General features: G+C 48.6%; 1 protein-coding gene across 1 annotated transcript in view; it reads right to left on the bottom strand.

Moving 5' to 3' along the window:
• Nucleotides 1–5,744: 5,744 nt before the first annotated feature.
• LOC140395956 (uncharacterized) overlaps nt 5,745–12,737 on the bottom strand; it is a 193,072-nt gene continuing 186,079 nt past the window's right edge. Inside the window, exons 42-43 of the mRNA XM_072483985.1 lie at nt 7,220–7,258; nt 5,745–5,856 (exon numbers count right to left, since the gene is read on the bottom strand). Coding sequence (XP_072340086.1) covers nt 5,745–5,856; nt 7,220–7,258 — 151 coding nt within the window. The remainder of the gene's footprint in view (nt 5,857–7,219; nt 7,259–12,737) is intronic.

Here is a 12,737-nt window from a genome sequence, read left to right as displayed (position 1 = left end):
CAACCTAGTCAATCTCTCCTCATATGACAGTCCCACCATCCCTGGAATCAGTCTGGTAAACCTTCGCTGCACTCCCTCGAGAGCAAGAACATCCTTCCTCAGAGAAGGAGACCAAAACTGCACACAATCCATCGGGTTATTTATAAGACTGGAAGCATGCGAGGAATACCCGAGACCCAATTGCTCTCAGCCCCATCTTCTCTCTTTGCACAGGAGAAGTTAAGCCACAATAGAACAGAGAGGGAGAAGATGGGAGGAGGTCATCCACACTTAAAGAACTGATCGAATTCGAGGAGTGGGCAGCTCAGCTAGCAGGAGTAGAATGGCACAGATCCTTTGGAGATAGAGAGGTAGGTTTGGGGACTCCATCCAGTACAGACCCATGCATGTCGTAGAAAGCTCGGAGTCTAAAATGTCTCCATGTTAAGGGAAGCTCATGCAGTCACTCGCTCTCTCCTCTCTCACTTACAGGTGATGCTAAGGAGAGATCAGGGCCTGAAGTTGAGGCCGTCCTGTCCCGCTCTCAGGCAAGCCTGGAGAGAAGCGAGGACATTGCGGAGGAAGAAAATGCACCTGCAGAGGCACCACAGCAGACTCCTGCACTCTCCACCAGCCCAGGGACATATCTCGGTGGTTATTGATTCTAGTTTCGGAAGGGTCTCCACTCTGGCAGGTGTCCACAGCAGGAGGAAACAGGGTCAACCAGGCTCAGCGGTACAGGAGAGGAATGCTGGGAAGAGGCATCTGCTAAGCTCGTGTCTGAAGAAGGGCTTCTGGAATCAGCCTTGCGGACGATGCTGGGAAGGCAGCAAGACATGGGGGAAACTCAGGCAGCGATGTTGGAGGCCCTCAACACGGTGGCATATGAGGTGGAAGAGTCTGTCCACCTGTTAGTGATGAAGTGGTGCCAACATGTGCATGCACATGGAGGTCTCCATGGGAAGGGTGGTGGACTCTATGGAGAATATGCTCGGTCCAGTAGATTCTGCCGGAGATGTGCAGACTTGCAATCCATTGCTGTAGTCATGGGGAGCAACGCGAGGGGGTACAGGAGACAGGGCACCATAACCTCCCCCAGGTGCAAATTCCCATCATGAAATCAGCCTTCAGGCACCCAAAAAGAAGAGGGGCAGCATTTGGAAACCTCTGGGACCTCACTCAGGACTCCGTGTGTGTCCAGCCCAAATTAATCTCTCTTTGCCTGTGGCCCCTTCAGCCTCGTCCTCTGTGACTGCAGAGGGTGCAGCTGCCCCACAGCAGGACAGCCAATGTAATCCAGGGCCTTCCAGGCCACCTGTTCAGAGGACAATCACCAAAGTCACCCAAGGCGACAGGGTCAGTGGGTCAGCAGGCTGCCTCTTCCCCTGCTGCGGATGTTGGGGGAGCACCTAAAAGAAATGGTTAAGAAGTTCTGAATTCACAAATTTTTGCATGGTGCTCTATGATTGCTACACTTATCATGTTTCTGGAAATTTGCACTTTAACCAAGTCTATTATGGTTTATTTGTGATAGTCCTTAAAACTGTGCATGCCCTTCTCCACCCTCTAAATTCTCCATGACCATGGAACACCATTCCCCGCTACAACACCTTGCATGGTTGAGGGGGGAGGAGGGCGGTGGGGGGGGGGGGGCAATGGCCATGTCACGTCACACCTGAACAAGTAATGTTAAAGCGACAAGCCTAAAGGCTTTGTGGCTTAACCCATGGAGCATTCGCATAAAGGCGGATGAACTAATCGCGCAGATAGATGTCAACGGATATAATCGGGACTACGGAGACATGGCTGCAGGGGGACTAGGGATGGGAACTGAACGTCCAGGGGTTTCAGTATTTCGGAAGGACAGATAAAAAGGAAAAGAGGGTGGGAACACAGTGTTGGTTAAAGTGTACGAGAGTAAACTTGCAGGGAACAATACAAACTGGCTGTAAAAGATTTTATAGCTATGTGAAGAGAAATACATTGGTGAAGACAAATGTAGGTCCCTTACAGTCAGAAATAGGGGAATTTATTATGTGGGACAAAGAAATGGCTGAGCAACTAAATACATGCTTTGGTTCTGTCTTCTCAAAGGAGGAAGTAAATAAGATACCAGAAATGTTGGTGAACGCAGGATTAAGTGAGAGGGAGGTGCTGAAGGAATCAATATGAGTAGCGAAATGGTGTGGAGAAATTAATGGGATTGAAGGCTGATAATTCCCCAGGGTCTGATAATCTACATTCAGAGTAATTAAGGAAGTGGCTTTAGAAATAGTGGATATATTGGTGGTCATCTTCCAAGAAGTCTTACAACACCAGGTTAAAGCCTCATAACAGCCTCCCCGAACAGGTGCCGGAATGTGGCGACTAGGGGCTTTTCACAGTAACTTCATTGACGACGAACAGAAAGTTATAGCCAAGTTCCGCACACATGAGTACTGCCTCAACCGGGACCTTGGATTCATGTCGCATTACATTCATCCCCCACCATCTGGCCTGGGCTTGCGTAATCCTACCAACTGTCCTGGCCTGAGACAATTCACATCTCTTTAACCTGGGATTACCCCTCTCTCTGGATCTGTAAAGACTTAATTACCTGCAAAAGCTCACATTCAAAGCATTGTGTTGCATCTTTGATTTTGTCTATATGTATGTTTCTGGAACCTACCTCTTCATTCACCTGAGGAAGGAGCAGTGCGCCTCGGTGTGGTCCCCGATTAGGAATAACCATCGGTTTGTCCCAGGAAGGATGGACGGGGGGTTCCAGACCTGGCATCGGGCAGGGATTAGAAGAATGGGGGACCTGTTCATCGATGGGACGTTTGCGAGTTTAGAGGCGCTGGAGGAGAAATTTGGTCTACCCCCGGGAAACGCGTTCAAGTACATGCAAGTGAGGGCATTTGTGAGGCGGCAGGTGAGGGAATTCCCGTTGCTCCCGGCACAGGGGATTCAAGACAGGGTGATTGCGGGCATATGGGTCGGAGAGGGCAAGATGTCGGCGATATACCAGGAGATGAAGGAAGAGGGTGAGGTTTTGGTAGAGGAGCTGAAAGGTAAATGGGAAGAGGAGCTGGGGGAGGAGATTGAGGAGGGGCTGTGGGCTGATGCCCTAAAATGGGTTAATTCCTCTTCCTCGTGTGCCAGGCTTAGCCTGATACAATGTAAGGTAGTGCACAGAGCGCATATGATGGGGGCGAGGCTGAGTAGGTTCTTTGGAGTGGAGGACAGATGTGGGAGGTGCTCAGGAAGTCTGGCGAACCATGTCCATATGTTTTGGTCATGCCCGGCACTGGAGGGGTTCTGGAGGGGAGTTGCGGGAATAGTATCTAAGGTGGTGAAAGTCCGGGTCAAGCCAAGCTGGGGGCTAGCCCTATTTGGAGTAGTGGACGAGCCGGGAGTACAGGAGGCGAAAGAGGCCGGCATTCTGGCCTTTGCGTCCCTAGTAGCCAGGAGAAGGATCTTGTTAATGTGGAAAGAGGCGAAGCCCCCCAGCGTGGAGGCCTGGATAAATGATATGGCAGGGTTTATTAAGTTGGAGAGGATAAAGTTTGCCTTGAGAGGGTCTGCGCAGGGGTTCTACAGGCGGTGGCAACTGTTCCTAGACTATCTCGCGGAGCGTTAGATGAAGGTCGGGCAGCAGCAACAGCAACCCAGGGGGGGGGGGGGAGGGGGGGGTGAAGGGGGGATATCTTTCGTGGGGGGTGGGGGGGGGGGAGTTTTTTTTTTCTGGGGGGCATTTGAGCAAGAAAACACGAACAATCTGGAAAACTGACACGCACGGGAGGAATCCAATGTACAAAGTTCTGTATCATATTGATTTGCCATGTTCATGTCTGGCTATGCGAGCATTCTTTCTTTGTTGTTACGGGGGGGGGGGGGGTTGTTTGTATGGTTGAAAATTTTGTTTAAAAACTTTTAATAAACATTTTTTTTTTTTAAAAGAGGAAGGAGTAGTGCTCCTAAAGCTAGTGATTCGTAACAAACCTGTTGGACTTTAACCTGGTGTTGTAAGACTTCTTACTGTGCCCACCCCAGCTGGCATCTCCACATTAAGATTCTAAAGACTCTGGAACAGTTCCTACAGATTGGAGGATAGCTAATGTAACTTCACTAGAAATGGTAGAGAGAAAACAGGGAATTATACACCAATAAACCTGACATCAGTAGTGGGGAACATTCTAGAATCCATTATCAAAGATTTTATAGCAGCGCACTTAGAAAACAGGGACAGACAGAGTCAGTGTGGATTAATGAAGGGGATCTCATGCTTGACAAATCAACTGGAATTCTTCGAAGATGTAACTAGTAGAGTTGATGAGGGTGAGCCGGTGGATATTGTTTATTTGGGCTTTCAGAAGGCTTTTGACAAAGATTAGAGATTAGCGTGTAAAATTAAATTGCATGGGATTAGGGGTAGTGTATTGAGATGGTTAGAAAACTGTTTGGCAGACAGAAAGAGTCGGAATTAACCAGGTTTTTTCCAAATAGCAGGCAGTGACTAGTGGGGTACAGCATGGCTCGGTGCTGGGACCCCAGCTATTCACAATATATATTAATGATTTAGATGAGGCAACCAAAATGTAATATCTGCAAATTTGCAGATGACACAAAGTTGGGTAGGAGGGTGAGTTGTGAGGAGCATGCAGAGATCCTTCAATGTGATTTGGACAAGTTGTTTGAGTGGGCAAATTAATGGCAAATGCAGTGTAATTTGGGTAAATGTGAGGTTTTCCATTTTGGTAGCAAAAACGAGAAGGCAGACTACTACCTGAATGGCCATAAATTAGGAAGGGGTAAAGTGGAATGAGACCTGGGTTTCCTTGTACACGAGTCACTGAAGGTAAGCATATAGATGCAACAGGCGTTAAATAAGGCAAATAGCATGGTGGCCTTCATAGCGAGAGGATTTGAGTACAGGAGCAGGGATGTCTTGCTGCAATTATACAGGGCCTTGGTGAGGCCACACCTGGAATATTGTGTGCAGATTTGGTCTCCTTATCTGAGGAAGGTTGTTCTTGCTATAGAGGGAGTGCAGCAAAGGTTTACCAGACTGATTACTGGGATGGCGGGACTGACGTATGAGAGATTGAGTTGGTTAGGATTGTATTCGCTGGAGTTCAGAAAAATGAAGGGGGATCTCATAGGGATCTATAAAATTCTAACAGGACTAGAAAGGGTAGATGCAAGAAGGAGGATCGCGATGTTGGGGGTGCCCAAAACCAGGAGTCATAGCTGAAGGATACGGAGTAGACCATTCAGGTCAGAGATGAGGAGAAATTTCTTCACCCAGAGAGTGGTGAGCCTGTGGAATTCATTGCCACAGGAAGTAGTTGAGATCAAAACATTCTGTGTTTTCAAGAAGCAATTGAGACAAAGGGGATCAATGAATATGGGGGGGAAGGCGGGATCAGGCTATTGAGTTAGATGATCAGCCATGATCATAATGAATGGCGAAGCAGGCACGAAGGGCCGAATGGCCTCCTCCTGCTCCTATTTTCTATTTAACCCCAGTCTCATACACTGCAGGTCCTGGCACTTCCTGGTCCAGAGAGCTGATGGCCCAACTGACTGGCCGGCATCTCCATGAGGCAGGGCTTCCTCCTGAGTTAAGTTTGGAAGTCCTGTCTCCAGACACTTGGGAGTGTTAAATTGCTGCCGGGCAGCCAGTATCGGGGGGGGGGGGGGGCGATGCGTTGTCCACCAACTCCTTGAGTATTGAGCCGGGAAATTCCACCATCCGAACACACCAGGCCCATATTCTTTCCTTAGCAAGTCAGTCTAACCAAATCCCACACATCTCCCATCTCTGCCACCAACTCTTTTGCTGCTGAAATTCGTACCTTAGTTACCTCCAGACTTTCCTTTTCCAGACATCTCCTGGTTGGAAGCGCACACACTGCAACTCCATAAATGAGCTCATTCAAAAATCTGCTGCCCATCTCCCAACTTGCACCAAGTCCTGTTCACTGTTCACCCCAGTACTCACTGACCTACGCTGGCTTCTGGTGTGTCGGTGCCTTGAATTTTAAAACTCATTCTTCTTTTTAAATCCCTCTATGGCCTCACCCTCTCCCTATCTCTAACTCCTGCAAGAACTCTGCGCTCCTCCACCTCGGGCCCCCTGTGCCTCCTGGATTTTTACTGCTTCACCGTTGACGGTCGTGCTTTCAGCTGCCTTCAATTCTACAATTCCTTCCCTTCCTTCCCTCTTTGAAGACCCTTGTCAAAACCTACCCCTTTTCACCAATCCTTTAGTCTCCGATTCTAATTCGTCATGACAGCCATGTCGAATGGTGGAGCAGACTCAATGGGCTGAATGGCCTAATTCTACCCCGATATCTTATGGTCTTACGCCCATACATGGATTAATGTCAAATTTTGTTTAATAACGCTCTCATCGAGCATCTTGGGATGTCAAAGGCATTATAGAAATGCAAGTTGTATACATTTGAAAGGGAAGCAGATAGATCAGAGAAAGAGGGATATTGAAGGGACAGTGATTTAGGAGGACCAGCGTCGGTATTGTATCAGCTGTGGTTCAGTGATAGCACGATTTTCTCTGAAAACCACCAGAAAGTCAACACTTTGAATGTTCTAATGTCACAGAACTGAAGGTTTCTGTATCCACTGATACCACATCACTGCCTGAGATTAGAACCTTCAAAAAACTGGGAGGCTTTTTTAATGTTACTGCATTCAGTTGGGTTTTCCCGTTTGTTAGTGTATTGGGTCTCACCTCTCTTAACCTACCCCTGGCAGCTACAGAATCCCACCCAGACTTAAAGTCTGCTTTTCCTTATGGCCCCAAATTGGCAGTTCTGTTTGTGGCATCATCGAGGAACCCATCCAAATTCTAATAATAATAATATCTTATTGTCACAAGCAGGCTTCAATGAAGTTACTGTGAAAAGCCCCCAGTTGCCACATTCGGGGAGTCCGGTATGGGAATTGAACCCGCACTGCTGGCCTTATTCTGCATTACAAGCCAGCTGCTTAGCCCACTGTGCTAAACCAGCCCCTTGAGGTGAGTTACAAGGTTGTTCTCTCGTTGGAAATATGAACAGATGGTCGGATGGTTGCAAGCTATTCAGTTTCTAAAAGAGATTTGGCTGAGAGAATTCTCCAGAAGTATTAAGGATATTCAATGTGACGGTGAATTTGACGCTGAAATGATTTCAGAGGGCTAGCTTGAGAATCCCGACAATAATGAAAAAATACAGAAGGCTGACAAATCACGCACCTGTTGGTAGACTGAAGGAAACCCGTTGATGATTTGCTCCTGAAACATCAATGGAAACCATATTAGAAACAGGCTGTGGGAGGAGATGGGGGAAGGAAGATCACCGCGAGGTCAGTTAACCCACACATCCTTTAGTCTATCTTTAGAGACTTTTTACAGTAACTGGGACAATTCTGGTTGCCTCTGCTGACCCCAATCCCTAAACTTTACGCGACACTTCCCTGCGTGTGGAATTCTTTTGTCTGTTAAAGTCATAAAAAGGAAGCAATTAGGAATATAATATGGGGAATGTAATTTATATAAACAATATCAGATTGTCATATGATGAAGATGGGCTGCCTGGCATCAACCTAGGCACCGGAAATGATAACAGCAAACCCAGCCTTGCGACCCTGCAAAGTCCTCCTTACTAACATCTGGGGGCTTGTGCCAAAATTGGGAGAGCTGTCTGACAGACTAGTCAAGCAACAGTCTGACATAGCCATACTCATGGGATCATACCTTAAAGACAATGTCCCAGGTATTACCATCGCTAGGTATGTCCTGTCCCACTGGCAGGATAGACCCACTTGGCATGGCAGCACAGTGATATACAGTCAGGAGGAAGTCCTCAAAATTGATTGTGCATCTCATGAGGTCTCACGGCTTGAGGTTAAAGATGGCTAAGGAAACCTCCTTCTGATTACCACCCACCACCACCCACCTCAGGTGATGAACCATTCCTCCTCCATGTTGAACAACAACTGGAAGAAACCCTGATGGTTGGGGGGGGGGCTTCAATGTCTACATTCAAGAATGCTCGGTAGAATCACTGCTGACTGAGCTAGCCAGCTTCTAAATAGGACATAGCTGCTGGACTGGGTCGACAGCAGGTGGTGAGGGAACTAACAAGAAGGAAAAGCCTTTGAGACCTTGTCTGCATCAATTTTCCTGTTGCAGATTCATCTGTCCATGACAATATTGACAGGAGCGATCACCTCATAGTCCTTGTGAAGTCTCATCTTCTCTATGTTGGGAATGAACTTCCCGAGGAAGTCGACCATCCCTAGAAAGCGGAGGACCGCCTTCTTGTCCTCTGGGGTCTTCATGGCGTTGATCGGCGAGACCTTGTCAGCATTTGGCTGCACGCCTTGCTGCGAGATGTGGTCATCAAGGAATTTGATTTCTGATTGACCGAACCAGTACTTGGCTCAGTTGAGTCGGAGGCCATGTTCATGGATTCTGTGGAACACCTGCTTGAGGCGATCGATGTGTTCTTAAGGAGTTATGGACCAGATTATGACATCGTCAACATACACGCGCACCCCCTCGATACCCTCCATCATCTGTTCCATGATGCGGTGAAATACCTCTGAGGCAGAGATGATGCCAAAAGGCATCCGGTTGTAGCAGTAGCGACCAAACGGGGTATTGAATGTGCCCAGCTTGTGACTGGATGCATCCAGCTGTATTTGCCAGAACCCCTTGGAGGCGTCCAGCTTCATAAAGAGTTTGGCATGAGCCATCTCGCTGGTCAACTCTTCTCGTTTTGGTATCGGGTAATGTTCCCTCATGATGTTGCGGTTTAAATCCTTGAGGTCGATGCAGATTCTAAGCTCCCCTGACAGCTTCTTGACGCAGACCTTGGAGCTGACCCAGTCCGTGGGCTCTGTGACCTTTGATATGATGCCCTGGTCCTGGAGGTCCTGTAACTGCTGCTTGAGGCTGTCCTTGAGGGGTGCCGGCACCTGACGTGGTGCGTGGATCACAGGGGTGGCGTTCGGTTTGAGTAGGACTTTGTATCAGTCTGGGAGTGTGCCCATTCCGTCGAACACGCTGTGGTACTGCGTGATGATGTCATCAATTTCAGCCTGGAAGTTCTCATCAGGTGAGGCCGTCGCCTGTGAGGATGACATGGTGTGGACTCGCTGAACCAAGTTCAGGAGTTTGCAGGCCCGAGCACCGAGCAGGGATGCTCTGTCAGGCCCCACAATCTCAAATCGCAGTGTCGCTTTAAATAACTTATTGGAAACTCCGAGTTGGCATGAGCCACTGGCAGCTATGTCATTGCCATTGTAGTCAAGGAGCTGGCAGGCCGGTGGAAGAATGCTTGGTCTGACACGGATGGAGTTGAGATCGGATTTGGAGATGAGGTTCGCAGATGCGCCGGTGTCCAGTTTGAACCGGATGCGAGCCTTGTTGACTGTGAGGACAGCACACCACTCGTCGTCGGGATCCACGCTGAGGATCAGGAGGTGCTTCACTGTCTTGGAGAAAGGCAGCGCATGCTTCGTAATGATGCCCACCCGGTATGGAGATTTGAGGCACGCAGCATCAGGATCTGTGGGCTGTCAGGGTTGGAGTCTGGCATGACCTGCTGTGTTGAACAGACGCTTCTGCGCCGTGGCTGGGATCGCTGGATGCTGGGCAGTGGAGCCGATCTGCAAAGGGCTACGTAGTGGCCAAGCTTGCCACACTGTAGACACCGTTGTGATTTTGCCGGACATTGCCGCTTTAAATGGGCGGAGCCACAATTCGGACACATCATGATGCCAACGTCAGCGCGATCCGTGCGCCATCGCACATGCGCATTGCGGTCGAACGGCGTACCCACCAGTGCAGTCTGGTCGTCGGTCTCGCCGTCCCCTCGGTCGTGGCGCGCATGCGCAGGGGCCCGGGAAAAGTGCGCGGAATGGCCACTCTCGGCGATACTTAGGCCCTGCATTTGTGTGATGGCCTGCACCCGTTCCGCCTCGTGGGAGGTTAGCTTTGCCGTTTCTGCCGCCCTGATGTGGGAGTACCGATTGTTAGCATGTTCGTGGAGAACGCACGTTTCGATGGCGATGGTGAGGGTGAGCTGCTTGACTTTCAGGAGCTGCTGGCGAAGGGAATCGGAGTGGACCCCGAAAACGATCTGATCCCGGATCATGGAATCAGTGGTCGAGTCATAGTTACATGACTGCGCGAGGATGCGGAGATGGGTCAGAAAGGATTGAAAAGGTTCATCCTTACCCTGAAACCTCTGCTGGAAAACGTACCGTTCAAAGGTCTCATTCACCTCAATGTCGAAGTGGCTGTCGAACTTCAGTAGGACTGTTTTAAATTTCGTCTTGTCTTCGCCTTCAGCGAATGTAAGGGAGTTGTAGATGTGGATGACATGGTCCCCGGCTTTGGAGAGGAATAGTGCAATCTTCCTGGCGTCCGATGCGGCCTCGAGGTTGGTGGCTTCTCGATAGAGTTGGAACTTTTGTTTGAAATTTGCACTAAGGTTGCCGGCGATGCGGAGCTGCGGAGGAGGGAGGACGTTTTCCATGTCACCGGATGGCTGTTTGCTGGTCAACGCTGATTCACTCAAGGTAGGTCCGTCTATTTGCTGGTCAACGCTGATTCACTCAAGGTAGGTCTGTCAATTTTCAGCATCACTCACTGGTCCCATGATGTGTTGGGTAGGCTGGGTCGATGTGGACTGCACTTGATGCAGTGTAGCGAGAGACAGATCTCCAACACTTGATAAGATGCAACACGATTTTATTTAACATCTAAACTATTATACATGTTCAACTGTGGGTTGACACTATGCTGACTTGAATGGAGACCTGATACTATCCTAACCAGACTTACTAGCTACCACATGGTGTTTTCACTGGCCAGCTCACTAACTCTGACTGTCTCAGAGGCTGGGTCCCGAGAGCGCGGGAAAACTGGTGCACTCTGGCTTTATAGTGGTCGTGTCCTGTCTGGTGATTGGCTGCTCGGTTCAGTGTGCCCACTGGTCATCCTGTGTGTCAATCACTGCCTGTCTGCACTCCATTATATACATAGATGTATATTATGACACTGAGGATACCCTCCGTCGTGTTGTGTGGCACTACCACTGCATGAAATGGGACAGATTTTGAACAGAACTAGCAACTCAAGACTGGGCATCCATGAGGTGCTGTGAGCCATCAGCAGCAGAATTGTACTCAACAACAATTTGTGACCTCATGGCCCAGCATATCCCCCACTCTACCATTGCCACCAAACCAGGGGATCAACCCTGGTTCAATGAAGAGTGCAGGAGAGCATGGCAGGAGCAGCACCAGACACACCGAAAAATGAAACATAAACCTAGTGAACTGATAAATGGCAACTAACATTCGCACCATGTAAGTGACAGGCACTGATCATCTCCAACAAGAGAGAAATTCGCCATCACGTTTTGACATTCAATGGCATTACCACCACTGAATCCTCCAATATCAATTCCTGGCGGTTATCATTGGCCAGAAACTGAACTGGACCTACCATATACATACAGTGGCTGCAAGAACTGGTCAGAGGTTGGGAATTCTGTGATGAATAACTCACCTCCTGAGTCCCCAAAGCCTGTCTACTATCTACAAGGCACAAGCCAGGAGTGTGATGGAATACTCTCCACTTGCCTGGATGAGTGCAGCTCCAACAACACTCAAGAAGCTCAACACCATCCAGGACAAACCAGACCGCTTGATCGGAACCCCTGAAACATTCAATCCCTCCATCACTAATGTACTATGGGAGCAGTCTATTCCATCTACAAGACTGTAGCAACTTTAAACTTTGTTTACTTTAGTGATGGAAAGGGATAGGTATATATATATCGCAGGCCAATAGTTATATCTGGGGGAAAGGCAATTATGATGCGATGAGGCAAGATGTAGGATGCATCGGATGGAGAGGAAAACTGCAGGGGATGGGCACAAAGGAAATGTGGAGCTTGTTCAAGGAACAGCTACTGCGTGTCCTTGATAAATATGTACCTGTCAGGCAGGGAGGAAGTGGTCGAGCAAGGGAACCGTAGTTCACAAAAGCAGTCGAAACACTTGTCAAGAGGAAGAAGGAGGCTTATGTAAAGATGAGACATGAAGGTTCAGGGCACCCGAAAGTTACAAGTTAGCTAGGAAGAACCTAAAGAGAGAGCTAAGAAGAGCCAGGAGGGGACATGAGAAGTCTTTGGCAGGTAGGATCAAGGATAACCCTAAAGCTTTCTGTAGATATGTCAGGAATAAAAGAATGACTGGGGTAAGAGTAGGGCCAGTCAAGGACAGTAGTGGGAAGTTGTGCGTGGAGTCCGAGGAGATAGGAGAGGTGCTAAATGAATATTTTTTGTCAGTATTCACACAGGAAAAAGACAGTGTTGTCGAGGAGAATACTGAGATTCAGGCTACTAGACTAGAAGGGTTTGAGGTTCATAAGGAGGAGGTGTTAGCAATTCTGGAAAGTGTGAAAATAGATAAGTCCCCTGGGCTGGATGGGATTTATCCTAGGATTCTCTGGGAAGCTAGGGAGGAGATTGCTGAGCCTTTGGCTTTGATCTTTAAGTCATCTTTGTCTACAGGAATAGTGCCAGAAGACTGGAGGATAGCAAATGTTACCCCCTTGTTCAAGAAGGGGAGTAGAGACAACCCCGGTAACTATAGACCAGTGAGCCTTACTTCTGTTGTGGGCAAAATCTTGGAAAGGTTTATAAGAGATAGGATGTATAATCATCTGGAAAGGAATAATTTGATTAGAGATA

The sequence above is a fragment of the Scyliorhinus torazame genome, chromosome 19 (genome assembly GCF_047496885.1).
Source record: "Scyliorhinus torazame isolate Kashiwa2021f chromosome 19, sScyTor2.1, whole genome shotgun sequence".
Lineage (NCBI taxonomy): Eukaryota > Metazoa > Chordata > Chondrichthyes > Carcharhiniformes > Scyliorhinidae > Scyliorhinus > Scyliorhinus torazame.
This window is presented reverse-complemented; position numbering and strand designations above follow the sequence as displayed.